The following is a 19,789-nucleotide window of genomic DNA, read 5'->3' as shown; positions in this document are numbered from 1 at the left end:
CAATATCATATATTGCGGATGCGTCTGCGGAGTCTATCCGCATGTCAGCAAGGTCAGCAGCTTTAACAAATTCTGCCAGAAGGGCCTTATGGCTGAAGACGTGGCCAGGGGATGCTGCATCTAAAAATAGATTATGTGGTATTCCGTTCGCAGGTGATCTGCTATTTGGTTCAGAGCTAGAGTCCATTCTTGACCGCACGGCAGACAAGAAAAAGTCGTTTCCGGTTAGGAAGAAACAAGTGCAAACCCGTAAGCGTTTCTTTCGGCCCCAAAAAGGTCAGCAGGAAGCAAAAACGCAGGGCAAGAGGAAGGCATGGTCTTCTCAGAAGCCCAAAGGTAGGGGTGGTGTGCTCTTCAATCCTCCTGCGGCCACCACAAAACCACAATGACTCTGTCAAGGTTGGGGGAAGACTTCAGGAGTTTCTTCCTCAGTGGAGAGCCATTTCCTCGAATCAATTCGTTGTAAAGATGCTCTCCCAAGGGTATGTGATAGAATTTACGGAAGAACCTCCAAGGAGATTCCTAGTGACAAACGTCCCAAGGGACGCAGTCAAGGCTCTCGCCATGAAGTCCCTAATTCAGGAACTGAAAAATCAGAGAGTCATTGTTCCGGTCCCAGCAGGGGAGTTCTTCCAGGGGTTCTACTCACATGTCTTTCTGGTTCAGAAACCTTCAGGAAAGTTCCGTCTTATCCTGAATCTCAAAATGCTAAACAAATCAGTGGAATACAGAAGGTTTCGGATGGATTCAATATTTTCAGTAAGAAACCTCCTGTATCAAGGGTGCTATATGGCATCAATAGATTTACAAGATGCCTACCTCCACATTCCTATTGCCACCAGGTCGCAGAAATATCTGAGGTTAGCACTGAAAGAAGGGAAGAAGGTGGTACATCTGCAATTCAGGGCACTCCCGTTTGGTCTGTCATCATCCCCAAGGGTCTTCACGAAAATAATGGCCGAAGCTCTGACGCCTCTGCGTCTAGAGGGGATCTCAGTTATTCCTTATCTGGACGACCTGCTGTTTTTTGCCAAGACCAGAGAAGGTCTTCAAGAAAACTTGCTCAGAGCCCGGGTTCATCTAGAATCCATGGGGTGGATTTTAAACCTTCAAAAATCAAATCTGATTCCCTCACAGGAAGTGTTATTCCTGGGTTTCCGTATAAACTCTTTAGAACAAAAAATTTTTCTTCCAGAGGAAAAACAGAAAAAGTTGGTACAAGTGGTGTCATTGCTACAGTCCAATCAAGTTCTGTCCATCAGGAAGATTATGTCAGCATTAGGAACCCTGACCTCTTCCATTCCGGCCATCCAGTGGGCAAAGCTCCATTTCAGACCTCTGCAAAGTTTTCTATTAAAAACCTGGAATCACCAGCAGGATTCACTAGATTCATTAGTGAAGATCCCTACTTCAGTAAAAAGAAGTCTGTGGTGGTGGAAGAACCAGACAAGGTACTCAGAGGGGCTGTTATGGTCCTTCCCAACTCAGGTGAGGTTGACAACAGATGCCAGTTCCTGGGGTTGGGGGGCTCATATGAGCGGCCGGTGGGCCCAGGGCTCGTGGAACACAAGAGATGCCCTAAGGTCCTCAAATTGGAGGGAACTAAAAGCTATAGAAATGGCCTTACTGACCTTTGCGAAAGAAGTCCAGGGGCAACATACTCAGATCCTGTCAGACAACGCCACGGCGGTGGCTTACATAAACAGACAAGGGGGAACCAGAAGCAAAGTTCTGCAGAGCTTGGCAAAAGGCATTCTGAGTTGGGCAGAGCTCCATACTCTATCCTTATCCGCGGTCCATTTAAAAGGGACCTTAAACAGAGTAGCGGACTTCCTAAGCAGGAACCAAATTTTAGAGGCAGAGTGGCAATTGAATCCAGAAGTCTTCCAGTTAATAGTGCAGAAATGGGGGCGTCCAAGAGTGGATCTCTTCGCCACCCAGGAAAACTCGCAGATGTCTCGCTTCTTCTCCCTGAACAGGAACGAGGCATCACTGGGAGTGGATGCTCTGGCGCAAGATTGGAAGTTTCACCTCTGTTACGCATTCCCTCCGTTTCAGCTTATCCCTCGGGTCATAGCAAAAATCAGGAAGGAGGAGACAATAGTGATCCTCATCACTCCTTTCTGGCCAAAAAGGCCTTGGTTTTCATCCCTTCTTCAGATGCAACAAGAACCTTACTGGCACCTTCCGTTAAGAAAAGACCTTCTGTTACAAGGTCCTCTGTTTCACCAGGAAGTAGCAAAACTAAAGCTCACGGCCTGGCTACTGAGGAGCAGCTCTTGAAGAGGAAAGGTTTCTCGGATAGGTTGGTAGCTACCCTCCTATCCAGTAGAAAGAAGGTTACAAGAGCAATCTATTCCAAGGTCTGGAAAATCTTCAACTCCTGGTGCACAGCATCTGACAGATCTACAAAACAAATTTCTTCTGTGCTTGAGTTTCTCCAAGAAGGGGCGGACAAGGGCTTAGCGGTCAGCACCCTCAAAGTTCAAGTTGCTGCGCTGGGGGTATTCCTGGAAAAATCCATTTCATCAGAACCTCTAGTAATAAGATTCTTCAAAGCTCTTACCCGGTCTAGACCAGTGGTAATCAAAAGCTGTCCAGCATGGAACTTATCGGTTGTTCTACAGGCCCTGACCAAGGAACCTTTTGAACCCATTAATTTAGCCTCCCTGAAATTGATTACTTTGAAAACCGTGTTTTTAGTGGCTGTTACAACAGCCCGAAGAGTCAGTGAGCTGCAAGCCTTATCAATCAGGGAGCCTTTCTTTTCCATTTTTTCAGACCGAATTGTTCTGAAGACGGATCCTAATTTTTTGCCGAAGGTCGCTTCGATCCAGAATCGAACTCAGGAAATAATACTTCCTACCTTTTGTTCTAATCCATCGGGTAAGAAGGAAGAAGAATTCCATACCCTGGATGTTAAAAGAGCAGTCTTGAGTTACTTGGAAAACACTAAAGACTTTAGATGTTCAGATGCTCTGTTTGTTTTATTTTCCGGTAATAAAAAAGGAAGACAAGCTTCTAGAGGAACCATTGCCAGATGGTTGAGAATGGCTATCTCAGAAGCCTATTCCCTTACAGGTCTAGAGAGTCCATTAAGTGTCCGGGCTCATTCTACAAGAGCTTCCGCGGTGAGTTGGGCAGAAAAAGCTGGCGCCACCCCCGAACAAATCTGTAAGGCAGCTACTTGGACAAGTCTGACAACCTTTGCCCGTCATTATAGGTTAGACCTCATGACGGCTGGGGACCAGGCTTTTGGAAGGAAAGTCTTACAGGCTGTTGTCCCACCCTAAATGGAGTAAGTCTCGATTATCCTCTCGGGTGCTGTCCTGAAAGACGTTTTGGAAAATTGCAAGTTAGACTTACCGGTAACTTGTTTTCCAATAGGCTTTCAGGACAGCAGTAACCCGCCCTTGGTTTATGCTAATGCTGTAATACTATGATATAACTGTCGCTTATGTGTTGCAGCTGGGGCTGGAGTTCTCTACAAACAACTGATGAAGCAACGTGGAGGATTCCAATTTAAAGACTTAATTGATGAGGTGTTTCCTGTGGGAGGAGGAGCCATGATCTCTCGGGTGCTGTCCTGAAAGCCTATTGGAAAACAAGTTACCGGTAAGTCTAACTTGCAATTTTCCAGACTACATGTCCCACGATCCCCAGCTTTCAGTAGTGGTCTCTCTACCTTTGCAATCAGGAAATGATGCAATAATCCCCATGCTGGGCACTAGAGGATACAAAGCACAATGCAATCTTCAGTAAACAGTGTCCCAATATGGCAAAAGAGATATAGCCAGCGCTTATCTACACTTGTTACAAGGCCTATTTTGAATGTGAATATATCTGAACTAGAAAAGGGTAAAGAAATTCATTAATCAAGAGCTTGTTAGCTCTGTACATGAAATGTTTGTTGGTTGTAATTACTGCAAAATGTTAATAAGAATTTATGGACCTAACATGTTTGCACAAGCCAAATTAATGTATTTTTGTTCCAGCTTTAAAGTACAGTATATGTAAAGGTTCGGTTTTTAAAAAAACAAAAAACAAACATGTAATACTTGCCTCCTCTGTGCAGTTGGTTTTGCACAGAGTGGCCCTGATCCTCCTCTTCTGGGGTCCCTCAGCGTCGCTCCTGGCTCCTCCTCTTCTCGAGCGCTTCGTTGGAGAGCCGCTCTCCCTCGGGGCACTCGTGTGAGCGTGCTCCCGTGTCCTGCTGCTGCATCCATTGACACAGACAGCAGGACTCCCGTGTCATTGGATTTGATTGACAGCAGCGGGAGCCAATGGCTGTGCTGTTATTAATCTATCCAATCAGGATTCGAGACACCGGCTGGAAAGACCAGGTTCAGTTAAGTATAAGAGGGCCTCTGGGGGGCTGCTGCATCACAGGAGGTTTTTCACCTTAATGCATAGAATGCATTAAGGTGAATAACCTTGAGAGTTTACAACCCTTTTAAATGTCATCAAAAAATAAATAAAAAATGTAACTGGGCACTGTACACTTATTTTCACATAGAAAAACAACAAAATGTACTTTGACTAAGGGTGCCTAAGCTATTGTATACAACTGTATACTGTGATAAAGAATAGTCAATAATTTTGTTTTTTTCCTCAGGCTGACAGAAGAAGTGAAGAAAAATTACCATCAACGCTGGCACAATTGGACAGGTATATGCACCTGTTATGGTTAACATTCCATGGTTCATCAGATTATGGTTCTTCTGTAAAGTATTCATAAACACCAAGTGGGCTTCAATACTGAGACACAGCTGGCTGAATGCTGACAACGGCACCAGCACTAGAAGCTTCTGCTCATGCTGTGAAGCACTGCATAGAAGCAATCAGTAACAGAGCATTGTAAACATAATGCAGAACAATCTTTTCTGCGTTGTGTTAACATAGGGAGTGAGGTGACTTGAAATGTCACAGGTCTTCCTCTTAGTTTGGAAGCCTCCCCCTGCAGCAGTAGATCACTACAGCCAGCAATAGATGTGGTCTGCAGATGTAGAGCACATCAGAGGGGTTGGGAGCAAAAAGAATGAGATCACTTTAAGAAACATTGTTAAACATTTAACCTGGGAAGTTATGAGAGCCTCGGAAAGCATGGAAAATTGTTTTATTCGTCTAAACTAGTAATGGTAATATAATCTCTATCAGAATTTGTGATAATCATTTAATAAAATAATAATGAATATATAATAATTAATCTAATAATATAATATGATGTGTGACCACACCAATGTTTGATGAAAAAGTGGTAACCAAACCCACATAAAACATCCACTTCAATCTATATGTGTCTATATATAGCCAAAAAACAAAAGTCCATAAAAGTCACTAAGTATTAGTGCTAAAAAATATTATTTTTAGTGAACATGTGTATCAAAAGTAAAAAAAAAAAAAAAAAAAAAAAAAAGCTGTATATATCAAAAAAAGAGTTGAAAAGAAACTACGGTATGTTCAATCCCACGAGTGCAAGTAGCAGATTCTTCATATAATGTATCCTCCACCACTTATGATCTAAATCACTCACCAATGTTAGTGGCTGGCAAAGACAAACCAGCAAACATGCTTATTCCCTTAGCACAGTGGTTCTCAACCAGGGGGTCGGGACCCCCTCGGGGGTCAAATGATGATTTGCCAGGGGTCACCAAATCCTTGGCTGTTTCTGAAGCCCGTACCTCTCTCCCAGCCTTTTTGTGGCGGCCCAGCAGGGCTGTCCCTGGAGCCTGCAGCCGCCCACCTTCTGGAGGAGACCCTATCTCCTGATTTCGGCATAGGTGTCACTGCTAGGAGACACCACAAAGTCGGAGACACAGTGAGTAACACTACCTATGATTATAGTTGCCATTAAAAGTCCCCACTACAGTTCTCAGATCAGCAGATGACCTTGATCAAGAGCACCTAAGTTGGCTGATCAGAACTCCCCGCCAACATTGCCACTCATCCCATTCCCCCCACCAAGGAGTAAGAGAAGGAATAAAAATAGAGAATACATGGAAGGGAGAGGAAAAGAGGGGGAGGAACAAAGAAAAAGGGAGAGAAAGAATAGGAGAAAGAACAAGAAAGATGGCTAGAAAGAGGGATGTGGGAAAAATACAAGAAATTAGGATAGAGAGAGATAAAAGGGAAAGAAAGGAGAACAAAGAGAAAGAGTGGAACATCCTAAAATGTACCATAAGGGGTTTTAATACTGTATGAGTGGAAAGGACTCAGGGAGCACTAAATGTCCACAACTTGGGAAATTTTATCAAGGGGTCACAGCACTAGCGAGGTTGAGAACCACTGCCTTAGCAGGATGCAATACTCTGCAGATCTGTGGTAGATAATATCAGATCTCCTCAGTAGCAGTCAATCCAGACCTCCAGCGGGCAATTTATTTTCCTTTTCACAGTGTAATGATCTGCAAGAGCCCAAAAGATATCCACTCCCAACTCTCCTCCACAGTGTATGATAAATCTCTCCAGAGAGGTGTGATCAGAATAGAAAGAAAAGCACAGCATAGCATAAATCCTTTAAAAAAGTTTTCTTGTTTATTTAACCACTTCAATACCAGGCACTTAGACACCTTCCCGCCCAGCCCAATTTTCACCTTTCAGCGCTGTTGCAATTTGAATGACAATTGCGCGGCCATGCTACACTGTACCCAAACAATTTTTTTATCATTTTGTTCCCACAAATAGAGCTTTCTTTTGGTGGTATTTGATCACCTCTGCGGTTTTTATTTTTTGCGCAACAAATAAAAAAAGACCGAAAATTTCGAAAAAAAACAAGTTTTTCTTTGTTTCTGTTAAATTTTTTTGTAAATAAGTACGCTTTCTCCTTCAATAATGGGCACTGATATAGCTGCACTGATGGGCACTGATACGGCGGCACTGATGGGCACCGATGAGGTGGCACTGATGAGGTGGCACTAACGGGCACTGATGATGGGCACTGATAGGCGGCACTGATGGGCACTGATAGGTGGCACTGATGGGCACTGATAGGTGGCACTGGTATGCGGCACTGATGGGCACTCATAGGTGGCACCGATGGGCACACATAGGCGGCACTGATGGGCACTCGTAGGTGGCATTGATTGGCATATATGGGTGGCACTGATGGGTACTTATGTGTGGCACTGATGTGTGGCACTGATGGGCACTGATAGGTGGGCACTGATGGGCACTGACAGGTGGCACCGATGGGCACTGACAGGTGGCACCGATGGGCAATGACAGGTGGCACAGATGGGCAATGACAGGTGGCACTGATATAGCATTGCTGGGCAGATCTGGTCATTGCTGGGCAGATCTTTGGCATAATAGTGCCAATCAGTGCCCATTTGTGGGCACTGATTGGCACAGATTGGGCACATGTGGATGGCCATGGGGTACATACCTGGCCATCCACGTTGCCCCTTCCCTGGTGATCCTAGTGGCATCCCTGGTAGTCCAGTGGGGTGATCTGCGGGGGGGCTGCGCTGATAAACAATCAGTGCAGACCCCCCCCTGCCAGGAGAGCCGCCGATCAGCTCTCCTCTACTTGCGTCTGTCAGACGCGAGTGAGGAAGAGCCGATCAACGGCTCTTCCTATTGACAGCGTGATCAGCCGTGATTGGACACGGCTGATCACGTGGTAAAGAGCCTCCGCTGGAGGCTTTTTACCAAGATCAGTGTAGCGGTGTGTCAGACTGACACACCGCTCCACCGATCGCCGCGATGCACGCCCCCGGGGGCGCGCTGCGGCATGTTATCCTGCTGGACGTCATATGAGGTCCAGTCAGGATAACACAACCACTTCCCGGACGTCAATCCGCTATAGGGCGGGCGGGAAGTGGTTAAACCACATAGCACTCACATTTAAAAAGTGTCTCCCGACACTGGTAAAACAGGCCTAGATAATATGTGTCTATTCAGATCTCACAATCCCACGAGTAGACATAAAATGTAACGTGGTAACGATGCCTCCAGCAGCTCACCCTTCGTGCGTTTCATCGATAGACTTCCTCACTGCCCCGTGACAAAACATACATAGATCATAAGCGGTGGAGGATACATTATATGAACAATCTGCTACTTACACTTGTAGGATTGAACATAGTTTCTTTTGAACATATATATATATATATATATATATACATTTATACACAAACACACACACAGTATCTCACAAAAGTGAGTACACCCCTCACATTTTTGTAAATATTTTATTATATCTTTTCATGTGACAACCCTGAAAAAATGACACTTTGCTACAATGTAAAGTAGTGCGTGTACAGCTTGTATAACAGTGTAAATTTGCTGTCCCCACAAAATAACTCAACACACAACCATTAATGCCTTAACCCTCTTGGGCATGGAGTGCACCAGAGCTTCACAGGTTGACACTGGAGTCCTCTTCCACTCATCCATGATGACATCACGGAGCTGGTGGATGTTAGAGACCTTGCGCTCCTCCACCTTCCGTTTAAGGATGCCCCACAGATGCTGAATAGGGCTTGGGTCTGGAGACATGCTTGGCCAGTCCATCACCATTACCCTCAGCTTCTTTAGCAAGACAGTGATCGTCTTTGAGGTGTGTTTAGGGTCCTTATCATGTTGGAATACTGCCCTGCGGCCCAGTCTCCGAAGAGAGGGGATCATGCTCTGCTTCAGTATGTCACAGTACATGTTGGCATTCATGGTCCCCTCAATGAACTGTAGCTCCCATGCAGCCCCAGACCATGACACTCCCACCACCATGCTTGATTGTAGGCAAGACACACTTGTCTTTGTACTCCTCACCTGGTTACCACCACGCACGCTTGACTCCATCTGAACCAAATAAGTTTATCCTGGTCTCATCAGACCACAGAACATGGTTCCAGTAATCCATGTCCTTAGTTTGCTTGTCTTCAGCAAACTGTTTGCGGACTTTCTTGTGCATCATCTTTAGAAGAGGCTTCCTTCTGGGACAACAGCCATGCAGACCAATTTGATGCAGTGTGCGGCGTATGGATTGAGCACTGACAGGCTGACCCCCCATCCCTTCACATTCTGCAGCAATGCTGGCAGCACTCATATGTCTATTTCCCAAAGACAACCTCTGGATATGACGCTGAGCACATGCACTCAACTTCTTTGGTCGACCATGGCGAAGCCTGTTCTGAGTGGAACCTGTCCTGTTAAATGGCTGTATGGTCTTGGCCTCCATGCTGCAGCTCAGTTTCAGGGTCTTGGCAATCTTCTTATAGCCTAGGCCATCTTTATGTAGAGCAGCAATTTTTTTTTCAGATCCTCCGCGAGTTCTTTCCCATGATGTGCCATGTTGAACTTCCAGTGACCAGTAAGGATGAGCTCCGGCGTGCAAAACCCGCCAGGAAGTCAGCACTGCGCTGCGCTTATCACAGGCAGTGAGACATTGTCCCGATGCGCAGCTGCAGAGATCGGGAAATGTCTCACTGCCTGTGATTAGCACAGCACAGTGCCGACTTCCTGGCGGACTCTGCATGTGAGCTGTGCGAACACGCTGGAGCTCATCCTTAGTGACCAGTATGAGAGAGTGAGAGCGATAACACCAAATTTAACACACCTGCTCCCCATTCACACCTGACACCTTGTAACACTAACGAGTCACATGACACCGGGGAGGGAAAATGGCTAACTGGGCTCAATTTGGACATTTTCACTTAGGGGTTTACTCACACTTGTTGCCAGCACTGTTATACAAGCTGTACACTAACTACTTTATATTGTAGCAAAGTGTCATTTCTTCAGTGTTGTCACATGAAAAGATATAATAAAATATTTACAAAAATGTGAGGGGTGTACTCACTTTTGTGAGATACTGTTTATCACATACACACTTTTTTAGGATAGATTACCTTGATACACATTTGGCTAAGCGCTGTCTTTCTTCATTTATTTCTTTCATGTTGAGATTTCTCAATTAGACAGCAGCTAGACAGGATTAATGAAGTACTATCGCCTCAGCGTGGTCGAATTCTATTTTTTATTGAATGAAAAAAATGACTTGATTCCCCTATTTACACATTCGAGGTGGATGGGGAAAATCGCCCTCGCTGAGCCTTTGTATCCTGACAGTGTGGAGACTTCATAGACTGAAAATTGTCAGGTCCCAGTTGAACCAATCTAATTTTGATCCATGTATGACTGGCTAAAGTATGAGTCTGGAGAAGATAAGGTAGTTGGCACATCAGGAGGGTTGGGGAAAATGAATAAGAACACTTTAAGAAACATTGGTAAACATTTAGGCTGGGATCACACTGAGGGATGCAGCAGCTCACAGCAGGAGTCCAGTGCCTCCCCATTCACTATTTCAGGTCCGATTTCAGCCCGAATTTTGGGCTGAATTCAGACCTGAGATGGTCTGAAAAGACACACAGGGCTCCTGTGCAATTCGCACTGAAGCCGCTGCGGAGATGTGTGAATCGGCTCCATAGACAGCTGGTCACAATCTACTGCTGTGCGAATTGGATGCGGGAAAAGCCGCATCCATCTCGCACTAGTGTGAACCCATCCTTAAGTTAAGAAGCTCAAAGAGGCTCAGAAAATAAGAAATGTGTTTTTTCTTATTGAATATGTGAAAGTGAATATGAAACTATAAATACAATTTTGTTTGGAATTGTGAAATTTTTTAGAACTGAACATATTAAAGGAAAAATATTTACAAAACAACATTATTATTATTATTATTATTATTATTATACAGGATTTATATAGCGCTGACAGTTTACGCAGCGCTTTACAACATTAGGGCAGACAGTACAAGTACAATACAATTCAATACAGGAGGAATCAGAGGGCCCTGCTCGTTAGAGCTTACAATCTAGGAGGCAACATGCATTCATACAATTATCTAGCAGTATCTGCACATGATTTTAGATGAGATGAGTTCCTGGACGCGCTAAGAGCTGTCCCCCTCACTCTCTATACACGTTGCTGTTGTCCTCCAAGATTCCCCTTCATATTTATACAGCAATGTGTGCATTGCTAAATCATTTAAAATGACTGGCATAGAAGAATGATAGGGGCTTCAGTTGCAGGCCTCCTTTTTAAAATGCTAGATGCCTGGCTGTGTCAGATTTCGATATGTTACATCACAATGACAACAAGAGTTCTGGAATACATTAGTCTTTCATGGCAGTGTCCCTTTAAATATCAAGATGACCAAAAGCACACCCAAGTCAGGTTCAGTGCCCCAATTGTGGTGTATATGACATACATTTTAATAACTAAATTGTTTTTTTTGCCAGATAATGGAAAAGGAATATTTCATTTTCAGTTTTACTACCTGCAGTGTGAAGGGGGAACTTGATGCAGTTTTTATGTTCTCTGAAAGCTTTCTCGAAAAAGTATCAGAGCTTTTTAATAAGTATGCCAGCAGTGTCTGCCAGAAATTGTGTACGAAGGGCTGAACTTTCTTAAAAGCGCAGCATGCTTTGAAAACAGTATCATGGAAGCAACCTCAGTGCTGGATTAAATAACTAAACAATACTGAAAAGATCAGATTTTAAAAACCATTAAAATATGAAAATAAATTAGACCAGCGATCATTATCATTTCTTTTTAGACCTAGACCTAGCATCAGTTATTTTGTTTTCATGTTAAAGGAGCAGTAGGGCCAAAGCTCTTTTGGCCCTACTTTTCCTTGAGGCACACAAGATTTCTACACTCCTGTAACCCGCTTTCAGCCAACAGCAGGCTAAAGTCCTCTTTTGGCTGAAGACACTCAGCTGGTCCAGATTCTGGAAAAATCCCAACATTAATGTCAGGATCCACCTATATGCCTGGACCAGCAGCTGACTCAGCCTCTCAGGGAGCTGCTGGAAGACTGAGACAGCGGCTCCCACCCCCTCCACAGCCTGGCACTCCAGCGAGTACTGGAGGAGCAGAACAGAGAGCCGGTGACTGACAGCTATAGCCAGCAACAGTAAACATTGTATTGTGATGATTAGGAAACCTCCCGCTGTCAGTCAACCCGTAGCTGAAGGAAAAAAAAATTGCTGATTATACAGCCAGCCTAAAGTCTGGTACACACTTCGCTTTTCTTTTTCAACCCAGTGGGCTGAGCAAAAAAAAACCTGACAGATCGCTGTACTAACACAAGTGATGTTAGTATAGCCATCTCCCCGCTGAGCTATTGTGTTCTGACAGGGGGACTGCGAGCGCTGATTCAATACTGATCAGCTGCTGTTTTCCCAGCATGCTCGTTAGACAGAAGCCGGCCAGACTGTTGTACATATGGGGTGACTGTTGGCTAGTTTCTGTTGAACTGGCCGATATTTGGCCTGTGTGTACCAGGCTTAAGTGTAGCATTTGCAGGTATTTATTACCCCTCTCAGAAACCACCGTTTTCCCTAGACATGTGCGATTCGGTTCGTAACAAATAGATTTTCGTACGAATTTGTTAGTATTCATACATTCGGATCAATTCGAACATCCGAATAGCTGAAAGAACCAAAATACGAAAATTAAGAAAATTAATTGAATAAGCAAAATAACGAACACTCGAAAATACGAATGGACAAACTTACGAAACTCCGAAACAGTAAAAGAAAGAAAATGACATCTATAACGAATGATTTACATTTCGTATTTTCAATCCTTTGCCTGTTCATAATTTCGTAATTTTATTTCTTCGTCTGTTCGTAATTTCGTTTGTTCGTGTTCTCTAATCGTTCTTTCGAATGGGCAGTGTATTAGTGAGTGATGAATCTTACTTAATCTCTTTAGCCAATCAGCTTATCCCTTTGGTGTCTGAATCACACTGCATTCCTGAATCTTTTTAGATTCAGTTGAGGAGGAGACTGAGTCAGGTCTCGTGACTGAGGGAGTGGACTGGAGTAAGTACAGGACTTATTAGAAAAGCAAACATAGGATTATTATTCTTTATTTTCTACGAAAGTACGAATCGTCGAAAAAGGCAATCTCACAAAAGTAACAATTACTAATGTAGCGCTGGTAGATTTTTCAATCTACCGCTTATATGTAAATTTAGTGGGTCATCTGTTCTGTACATAGTTCAGATTCAATCTAATGTTAGATTAGCCTCTGTTCCAGTTTGGCTGTGTTGAGTGCAGTTCCACATTGTGCCTGTGGGTGTCGTTGTCACCATAGGTCAGTGTTGGAAAGCAACAAGCTGAAGTGTATGAGTGCTCTTCTGTCCCGGAGACAACTCGGCGGAGGTGGACCTCCGGGTTGCATTTTGGGAGGGAGTATTTATGGGACAGACGCCATATTTCTGGGAGTCTTTTGCCTCATGGCTCTCCTGGCCTAGAGGTATGTGTTAGTGAGTTCTACCTCGCGGCCCTCCGGGCTGGAGGGTTGCATTGCTGCAGCCGTGCGGGTAGACCCAGAAGCCTGTCTGGGGCCTGCTATCGCTGGGATGGTCCTGTGCTGTCTGTTCTGCGGGAAGAAGCCGGACAATCGGGAAGATCCAGGGGAGGACCCATCTTGGAAGGGACCATGCAAGGCTGGTCTTAAGAAGGGCCTGGTGACTCGATTGGAGGACGCATCTTAAACTAATTTACCGCACAAGTACTGCCAGGTCGGCTTAAAGGTTCTGGTACTGTGTTTGCTGTTCACCGAAAACTACTACATCCTGTGGCAGAGGATTGTACAGTTTTGTTTCACCCAAGTCTGTGGCAGAGACTTTTTGTTCGTGCTGCGTTCCAGCTGCTTGGTTAGTGAGAGAGACCTATCCGGGCGGGCAAAGATTTAATCCTGTACTGAAAATACATTCATCCTTGAGATTTCAATTCCTTAGTGCTACACCAAGAAAAGGTATTTGAACTTCCCGGCAACTCTTCTTCTACCTCTTTTCTGCTACTTCTTCCAGTTATCTCCCATTAAAGCATTGGAAAAGTACTAAAGTGACTGTTGCCTACATTGTTTGATAACAAGCTCAACGGGGACCCTAGACCCGGTATTGGTGAAACTACAGGTAAAAAGGTGACGGAAACAGCCCGCTTTAAATCAGCAGCTCCACCGCGAGTTAGTGCTACATGTGGGGGCATCGTCCGGGATTATTTGCCATTGCCCTAAGCAGCCCTGAGAAGTATTTCACCGAGAGTCTATGTTAAAAGAGGTTTCTGGACTTTGTCACTTTTTCCAGGAAAAGAAGGGGTTAAATTGCAGGACTATATTTCTGGCTGCGGGTGAGAAGTAAAAGCCCGGGAGCTACGTGATCAGAGGAACAAGTGGGAGGAGCCACATCTACTTGTTGCCGCGTGGGACGCGGGTATGTGTGTTTGGCGCCAAAGGAGAGAAGAGGCCTCGTGGTCGTGCTGGAAGGATCAGAGTGCAGCCATGTCTTCTTTCCCATTGGTACCTTCAACTATGGGGTCCAAGATGTTCCCTACTAGTACCGCTGCGGGTGCTATGCTGACCGGAACCCTGCTGACAGATACCGGCATTCGTTTGAAGCCGCAGGGGCGGTTCGTACTATACACTGTTGGAGATATTGAAGGGCTGGGCATGCTTTGCCACAAGTGTGAAGGACTGGCCATACATCTCCGTCCATTTGTCTGATGTTTGCAGTGCGGAGAATATTTGTTCACAGTGGAACAACCTACAATGTCGCCCCATTCTTATCGTGTGTATTGGGCTACAGGAATCGTCACAGTGGAAACTACTGCCATTGCTGCTGGAGAGCAACAGGCCGTGATCTCGTCTGCTACCGTGAGTGTTCCCGAGGGAGATGTCGCTGTCACCGCTTCATCAGAGGACATCACTCTTATTTCTACTTCTACTACACCTATCCCCGCTGCACCTGTCCAAAGGAAGGTGGGATATGTGAAGGCTTCCCACGGCCGTGGTCGAGGCCTGCCCCAGAGACTACCCGAACCGGAGCAATATATGGATCCTGAGAAGTCCACGTCAGGAACGGGTGAGAGATCAAAGGGGAACATATCTGGGATTCTTTGTAAATATTTGCCAGCGGAGGAGTTGAGAGACTCTGAGATAGATTCTATGTCAAATCTCTCCGGTGATGATGATTTGTTTGGGACAATGTCACAGGAACTATTGTGGGCCCAGGGTGAAGATGTTGCTTCTGCCCTTACTTTTCCAGAATGGATAGCCATGGATTCTGGGAAGACATCACCTTGTGTGAAGCCGCGCAGTACTACCAAAGATGATATTGTTTACTTTATCACCACCGTGGATAAACTAGGGAAGAAACAGACATTGCCAGATCCCCGGTTTTATTGGTGATTATGCAAAGAGACTGTTGTCTTCTATTCTTCTAAAAAAAAAAAGAAAAGAGAACTTTGGGGTATATAGCCAGATAGTGTCAGTGTTTAGAGATCTCCGTGGTCAAGAGATTTTATTCACCTCAGCGCTTCTATATCCAAAGACTTTTTTTTTGCTAGCTGGATTTATCAAAAGGATATAATTTGCCCAGAGATAGGAATGGACTTTTCAAGTTACTTTAGTTCAATTTCTTTAGAAGGAAAACATGTGGGGAAGAGAGTGTCATTCTTTTGTGGAATGAGGCTTTGCTCCTAAACTGTTAAGTGATGCTACTGTACATTGTTGTGTGTGTTTAACTTTGTTTCTTTCAGGAACAACGAGATCTCCTATCAAGCTGTTAGGCTTTTCAGCTAGGTAGATAGTGGGGTTTTGTGACATGACTAATGTGATTTCTTTTGCCGATGTGAATATGTTGTTGTATAAATGTTTGAAACTGTAACATTTCTATACTGTCTTTTCTTCTTCTTCATCCAAGTTTTAAGTTCAAATACCTACTCTCAGGCTTGAGAGTTATATTTTGGCAGACGTTGAGGACAACGTCTATTATAGTGGGGGGAGTATGTAGCGCTGGTAGATTTTTCAATCTACCGCTTATATGTAAATTTAGTGGGTCTCTGTTCTGTACATAGTTCAGATTCATGCTAATGTTAGATTAGCCTCTGTTTCAGTTTGGCTGTGTTGCGTGCAGTTCCACATTGTGCCTGTGGGTGTCGTCACCATAGGTCAGTGTTGGAAAGCAACAAGCTAAAGTGTATGGGTGCTCTTCTGTCCCGGAGACAACTCGGCGGAGGTGGTCCTCCGGGTTGCATTCCGGGACAGACGCCATGTTTCTGGGAGTCTTTTGCCTCGTGGCCCTCCTGGCCTAGAGGTATGTGATAGTGAGTTCTACCTCGCTGAAGGGTTGCGTTGCTGCAGCCGTGCGGGTAGACCCAGAAGCCTGTCTGGGGCCTGCTATCGCTGGGATGGTCCTGTGCTGTTTGTTCTGCGGGAAGAAGCCGGACAATCGGGAAGATCCAGGGGAGGACCCATCTTGGAAGGGACCATGCAAGGCTGGTCTTAAGAAGGGCCTGGTGACTCGATTGGACGCATCTTAAACTAATTTACCGCACAAGTACTGCCGGGTCAGCTTAAAGGTTCTGGTACTGTGTTTGCTGTTAACTGAAAACTACTACATCCTGTGGCAGAGGATTGTACAGTTTTGTTTCACCCAAGTCTGTGACAGAGACTTTTTGTTCGTGCTGCGTTCCGGCTGCTAGATACATTCATCCTTGAGATTTCAATTCCTTAGTGCTACACCAAGAAAAGGCATTTGAACTTCCCTGCAACTCTTCTTCTACCTCTTTCCTGCTACTTCTTCCAGTTATCTCTCATTAAAGCATTGGAAAAGTACTAAAGTGACCGTTGCCTACATTGTCTGATAACAAGCTCCTTCAGGGGTCAGTGCTACACTAAACTACGAGTAGTGCACCGAATAAACGAAAACAAAATTACGAATTTCGAATCAAAGACGGAAAAACTGAATTACGACTCATTTCGTATCAACAAAAATATACCTGTTGCGAAAATACGAACGAGTCCGAATATGAAAACTTGCGTCTTACGAAATTACCAATCGTTACGAATCAACGGAAACGTAACAAAACAAAAACACATTTTTTTGTTGTGCACATGTCTAGTTTCCCCCCTATCAATGCATTTATATTCTTTTCTTTTCAGAAGAACAAGGCCATCTTTTTTTCAAACTTTAACCAGGGTCAGCATTGACTGTGGTGCTAACGCAAAGATGACAAAATCATGTTAATCTTGGTGTCTGTGCAGTTACTGCCTGTGTTCACGAATGTCTTGCGCAAATCAACCCCTGCTGGAGCCTCTCACCTTGTGACTTGCTACAAAGTTACATTGTTGCAGTCATATTACAGGGAATAAGACTGAGGAAATGCCTGCAGCACACTGATTATATCATCTTAACCAGCCAAAGGCTCTTACCCCAGCACTTGCAGTTTTGACTGTAATTCCTGCTATCACTTGCTCTTTGAGCTGTTTCCCTATATTTCTGGTCTTCACAAGAAAGTTTGTGGACAGTGCAGTCTTGCATCAGTTTGTTAGTTTGGAGGAGGAGAAGCAGGGGGATGCCTTGCCATTGTAGGATATAGGGCTTTGTGTTTCTATTGATGCTCTGAAGGGAGACACCACTCTAGTCCCTGCATACAAAGGTGGTTCCATAGGATACGTCAAGAGAAAGGAGCCATCCTGAAACTCAGGGCAGTGGTCGTGGTATCAGCTCAAACAGGAAATGCTTAAATCAGATGCTGAAAGTGTTTAAAAACGAGAGTGTAATATAATTTTAAGGACTGCTTTAGGGTCTGTGTAAATGGGTTTTTGTTTGCTTCAAAGGGGTTTTGCAACACTATACAAGTCAGAATGCCAAACCTGCTTGAAGCAGGTAAAATGCAGTTGAGGTCAAGTGTACCTGGGAATGAAAGCTAAATCAACTCAGAGACTACTCAAACTGATGTTAAAATGATGCCAATCAATACAAGCCTAAACCCATTAACAAAGACCCTTATAGAGATAAAAGGTGGAGCTTTTTTATTTTTAATTTTTTTTTTTTAAATTAGGCTGTTGCTGTATATTGTGACATGTCAGAAGTTTATTCATACAGATGTAAAAAAAATACTAAAAGCTCAGCTTAAGTGTGTATTGTAAGGTTCAGTTAATGGGATTGAATGGCTTGTAAAAGGGAATTCCAGAGAAAGGGAGAAGAAGATAGAATTACTGTGATGTGATAATAGTAGAGCAGAGAAGAAAGTTGTGTGTCCAGATAAGGATGCAGTCATGGGTATAGCTAGAAATGTGGGAAAATTTTAACTCTGCTGTCTGTGTAATTGTCATCCAGTAGAAACACTGACCGAGAGACATACCAAGCAAAGATAGATTAGTCGAGCAGCACCATTCAGGACTGACTAGAGTGCCGCCAGCCTGTTAATTAGAACATCAGATAGAGGGGTCTATTGTGTGTGGTGAATGTGGGAAATATTTGCTGCAGATAGATTTTTCACCTGTCATATGAAGTTCTTAAGTACTAAATTGGTGTTTCATGAGGATTGCATTATGCCCATAAGATGCTAAGCTGCTTTTTGTTTGTGGAATAGAACTATTGTCCAAAACATATTGTTTATCTTGGATTTCTGCTGCGGATAGGGTACTTCATCACCAAGAGATTACTGCTACCTTTGGTAACCTCTGAATGTACCCTTGTATCACACAAGCGTTCTGGGATGTAATATTTTTAAATAAAGATTTTTTTTGGCAGTCAGATATTGTATTCCTAAACCAACCACAGACTTCTATCTATAGTAGATGTAAGACTTTTAGACTATCTTGACAATGTCAACTGTTGTTTGATTTGCAGTATCCAAAGACCAACTGTGGGACAAGCAGCAAATATACAATCCCCCCCCCTCCTCTGTGCCCCCCCAGCCCCTCCTCCGTCGCTTGCTCGCATTCAAATTAGACAGCTTATGCGAAGTCAGGCACCTGCTTTGTATGAGGTAAGTTTATCTGTGTGTGGAGGGCATTACGGTGTTTTTTTTTAGGCAATGTGCCTAGGTGTTTAGTTATATGCATGGACAAGGTTACTTCTTCGCTTACAAGGGATAAAGTTTAGTCTATCTATAGTTCATTATTATATAATACTTAGATAGATATTAAACATGTAGTGCCTTGTTAGAAGGCCTGTTTTGAAAATGACTATATCTGAGCTAGAAAAGGATAAAACTTCATAAACCAAGAGCTTGTTAGCCCTGTAGTCATTAATACATCAATAAAGGACCCATTAACACTAGTGGGCACGTATTATAATGTGGTTAACATATGTGCTCTGGTGTGCGTTGTGTACCTGTACTACCTGTGTTTTTTTTCTCCTCTTGAATGGAGAAAAATATACATTGTATCCTTTTCTCCTTGCTAGAGGAAAAAATTGTAAACAAAACTAGTGTGTGTAAAAAAATAAAAATAAAGATAAATTAGGTCAGTGTTAGGGCTAGGGTCCGGGTTATGGTCAAAGGTCATGCTCAGGGTTAAAATTCAGTATATTGTAGATGGAAAAAAAAAAAGCAGCAAACTGTGCATGATTGTTTCTGGGCACTACTACAGGTACAAACAACAAATATACACATATGCGGTACCGCTGCAACCGGCAGGAGAATTTTTTGGGGGGGTTGTTTGGTGGTGCCCCATGGTAATAGCAAGAATTATACATTTTTAAAAATTATATTTTTTTACCTATTTTGTGCCAGTTTACCTTTGATATTAAAATATTCTAAGATATTTATTACTATTTACAACTAAATGAAAGCCCAGTTTGTCCTGAAAAAAAACAAGGTATAATTCACTTGCATACACTACGTACTATGTACAGTTTTACTAACACTCATCAGACTTTACCAAATGGTGCTTAGGCATTAGAATTTGTTTTACCTCCATCATGAAGGGGTTAAAGAACATATTGTCTACAGAAATGATTACATAGTAAAAATATATATATTTTT

General features: G+C 43.7%; 1 protein-coding gene across 4 annotated transcripts in view; it reads left to right on the top strand.

Moving 5' to 3' along the window:
• PARP4 (poly(ADP-ribose) polymerase family member 4) overlaps positions 1-19,789 on the top strand; it is a 570,213-nt gene that overhangs the window by 532,643 nt on the left and 17,781 nt on the right. For all 4 annotated transcript variants that reach the window (XM_073613478.1, XM_073613479.1, XM_073613476.1 and 1 more), the window contains 2 exons: positions 4,616-4,668; positions 18,652-18,790. In XM_073613478.1, coding sequence (XP_073469579.1) covers positions 4,616-4,668; positions 18,652-18,790 — 192 coding nt within the window. The remainder of the gene's footprint in view (positions 1-4,615; positions 4,669-18,651; positions 18,791-19,789) is intronic.

The sequence above is a fragment of the Aquarana catesbeiana genome, linkage group LG02, assembly GCF_042186555.1.
Source record: "Aquarana catesbeiana isolate 2022-GZ linkage group LG02, ASM4218655v1, whole genome shotgun sequence".
NCBI classification, from domain to species: domain Eukaryota; kingdom Metazoa; phylum Chordata; class Amphibia; order Anura; family Ranidae; genus Aquarana; species Aquarana catesbeiana.
Note: the sequence above shows the minus strand (reverse complement) of the source record. Positions and strands in the feature narration are given on the sequence as shown.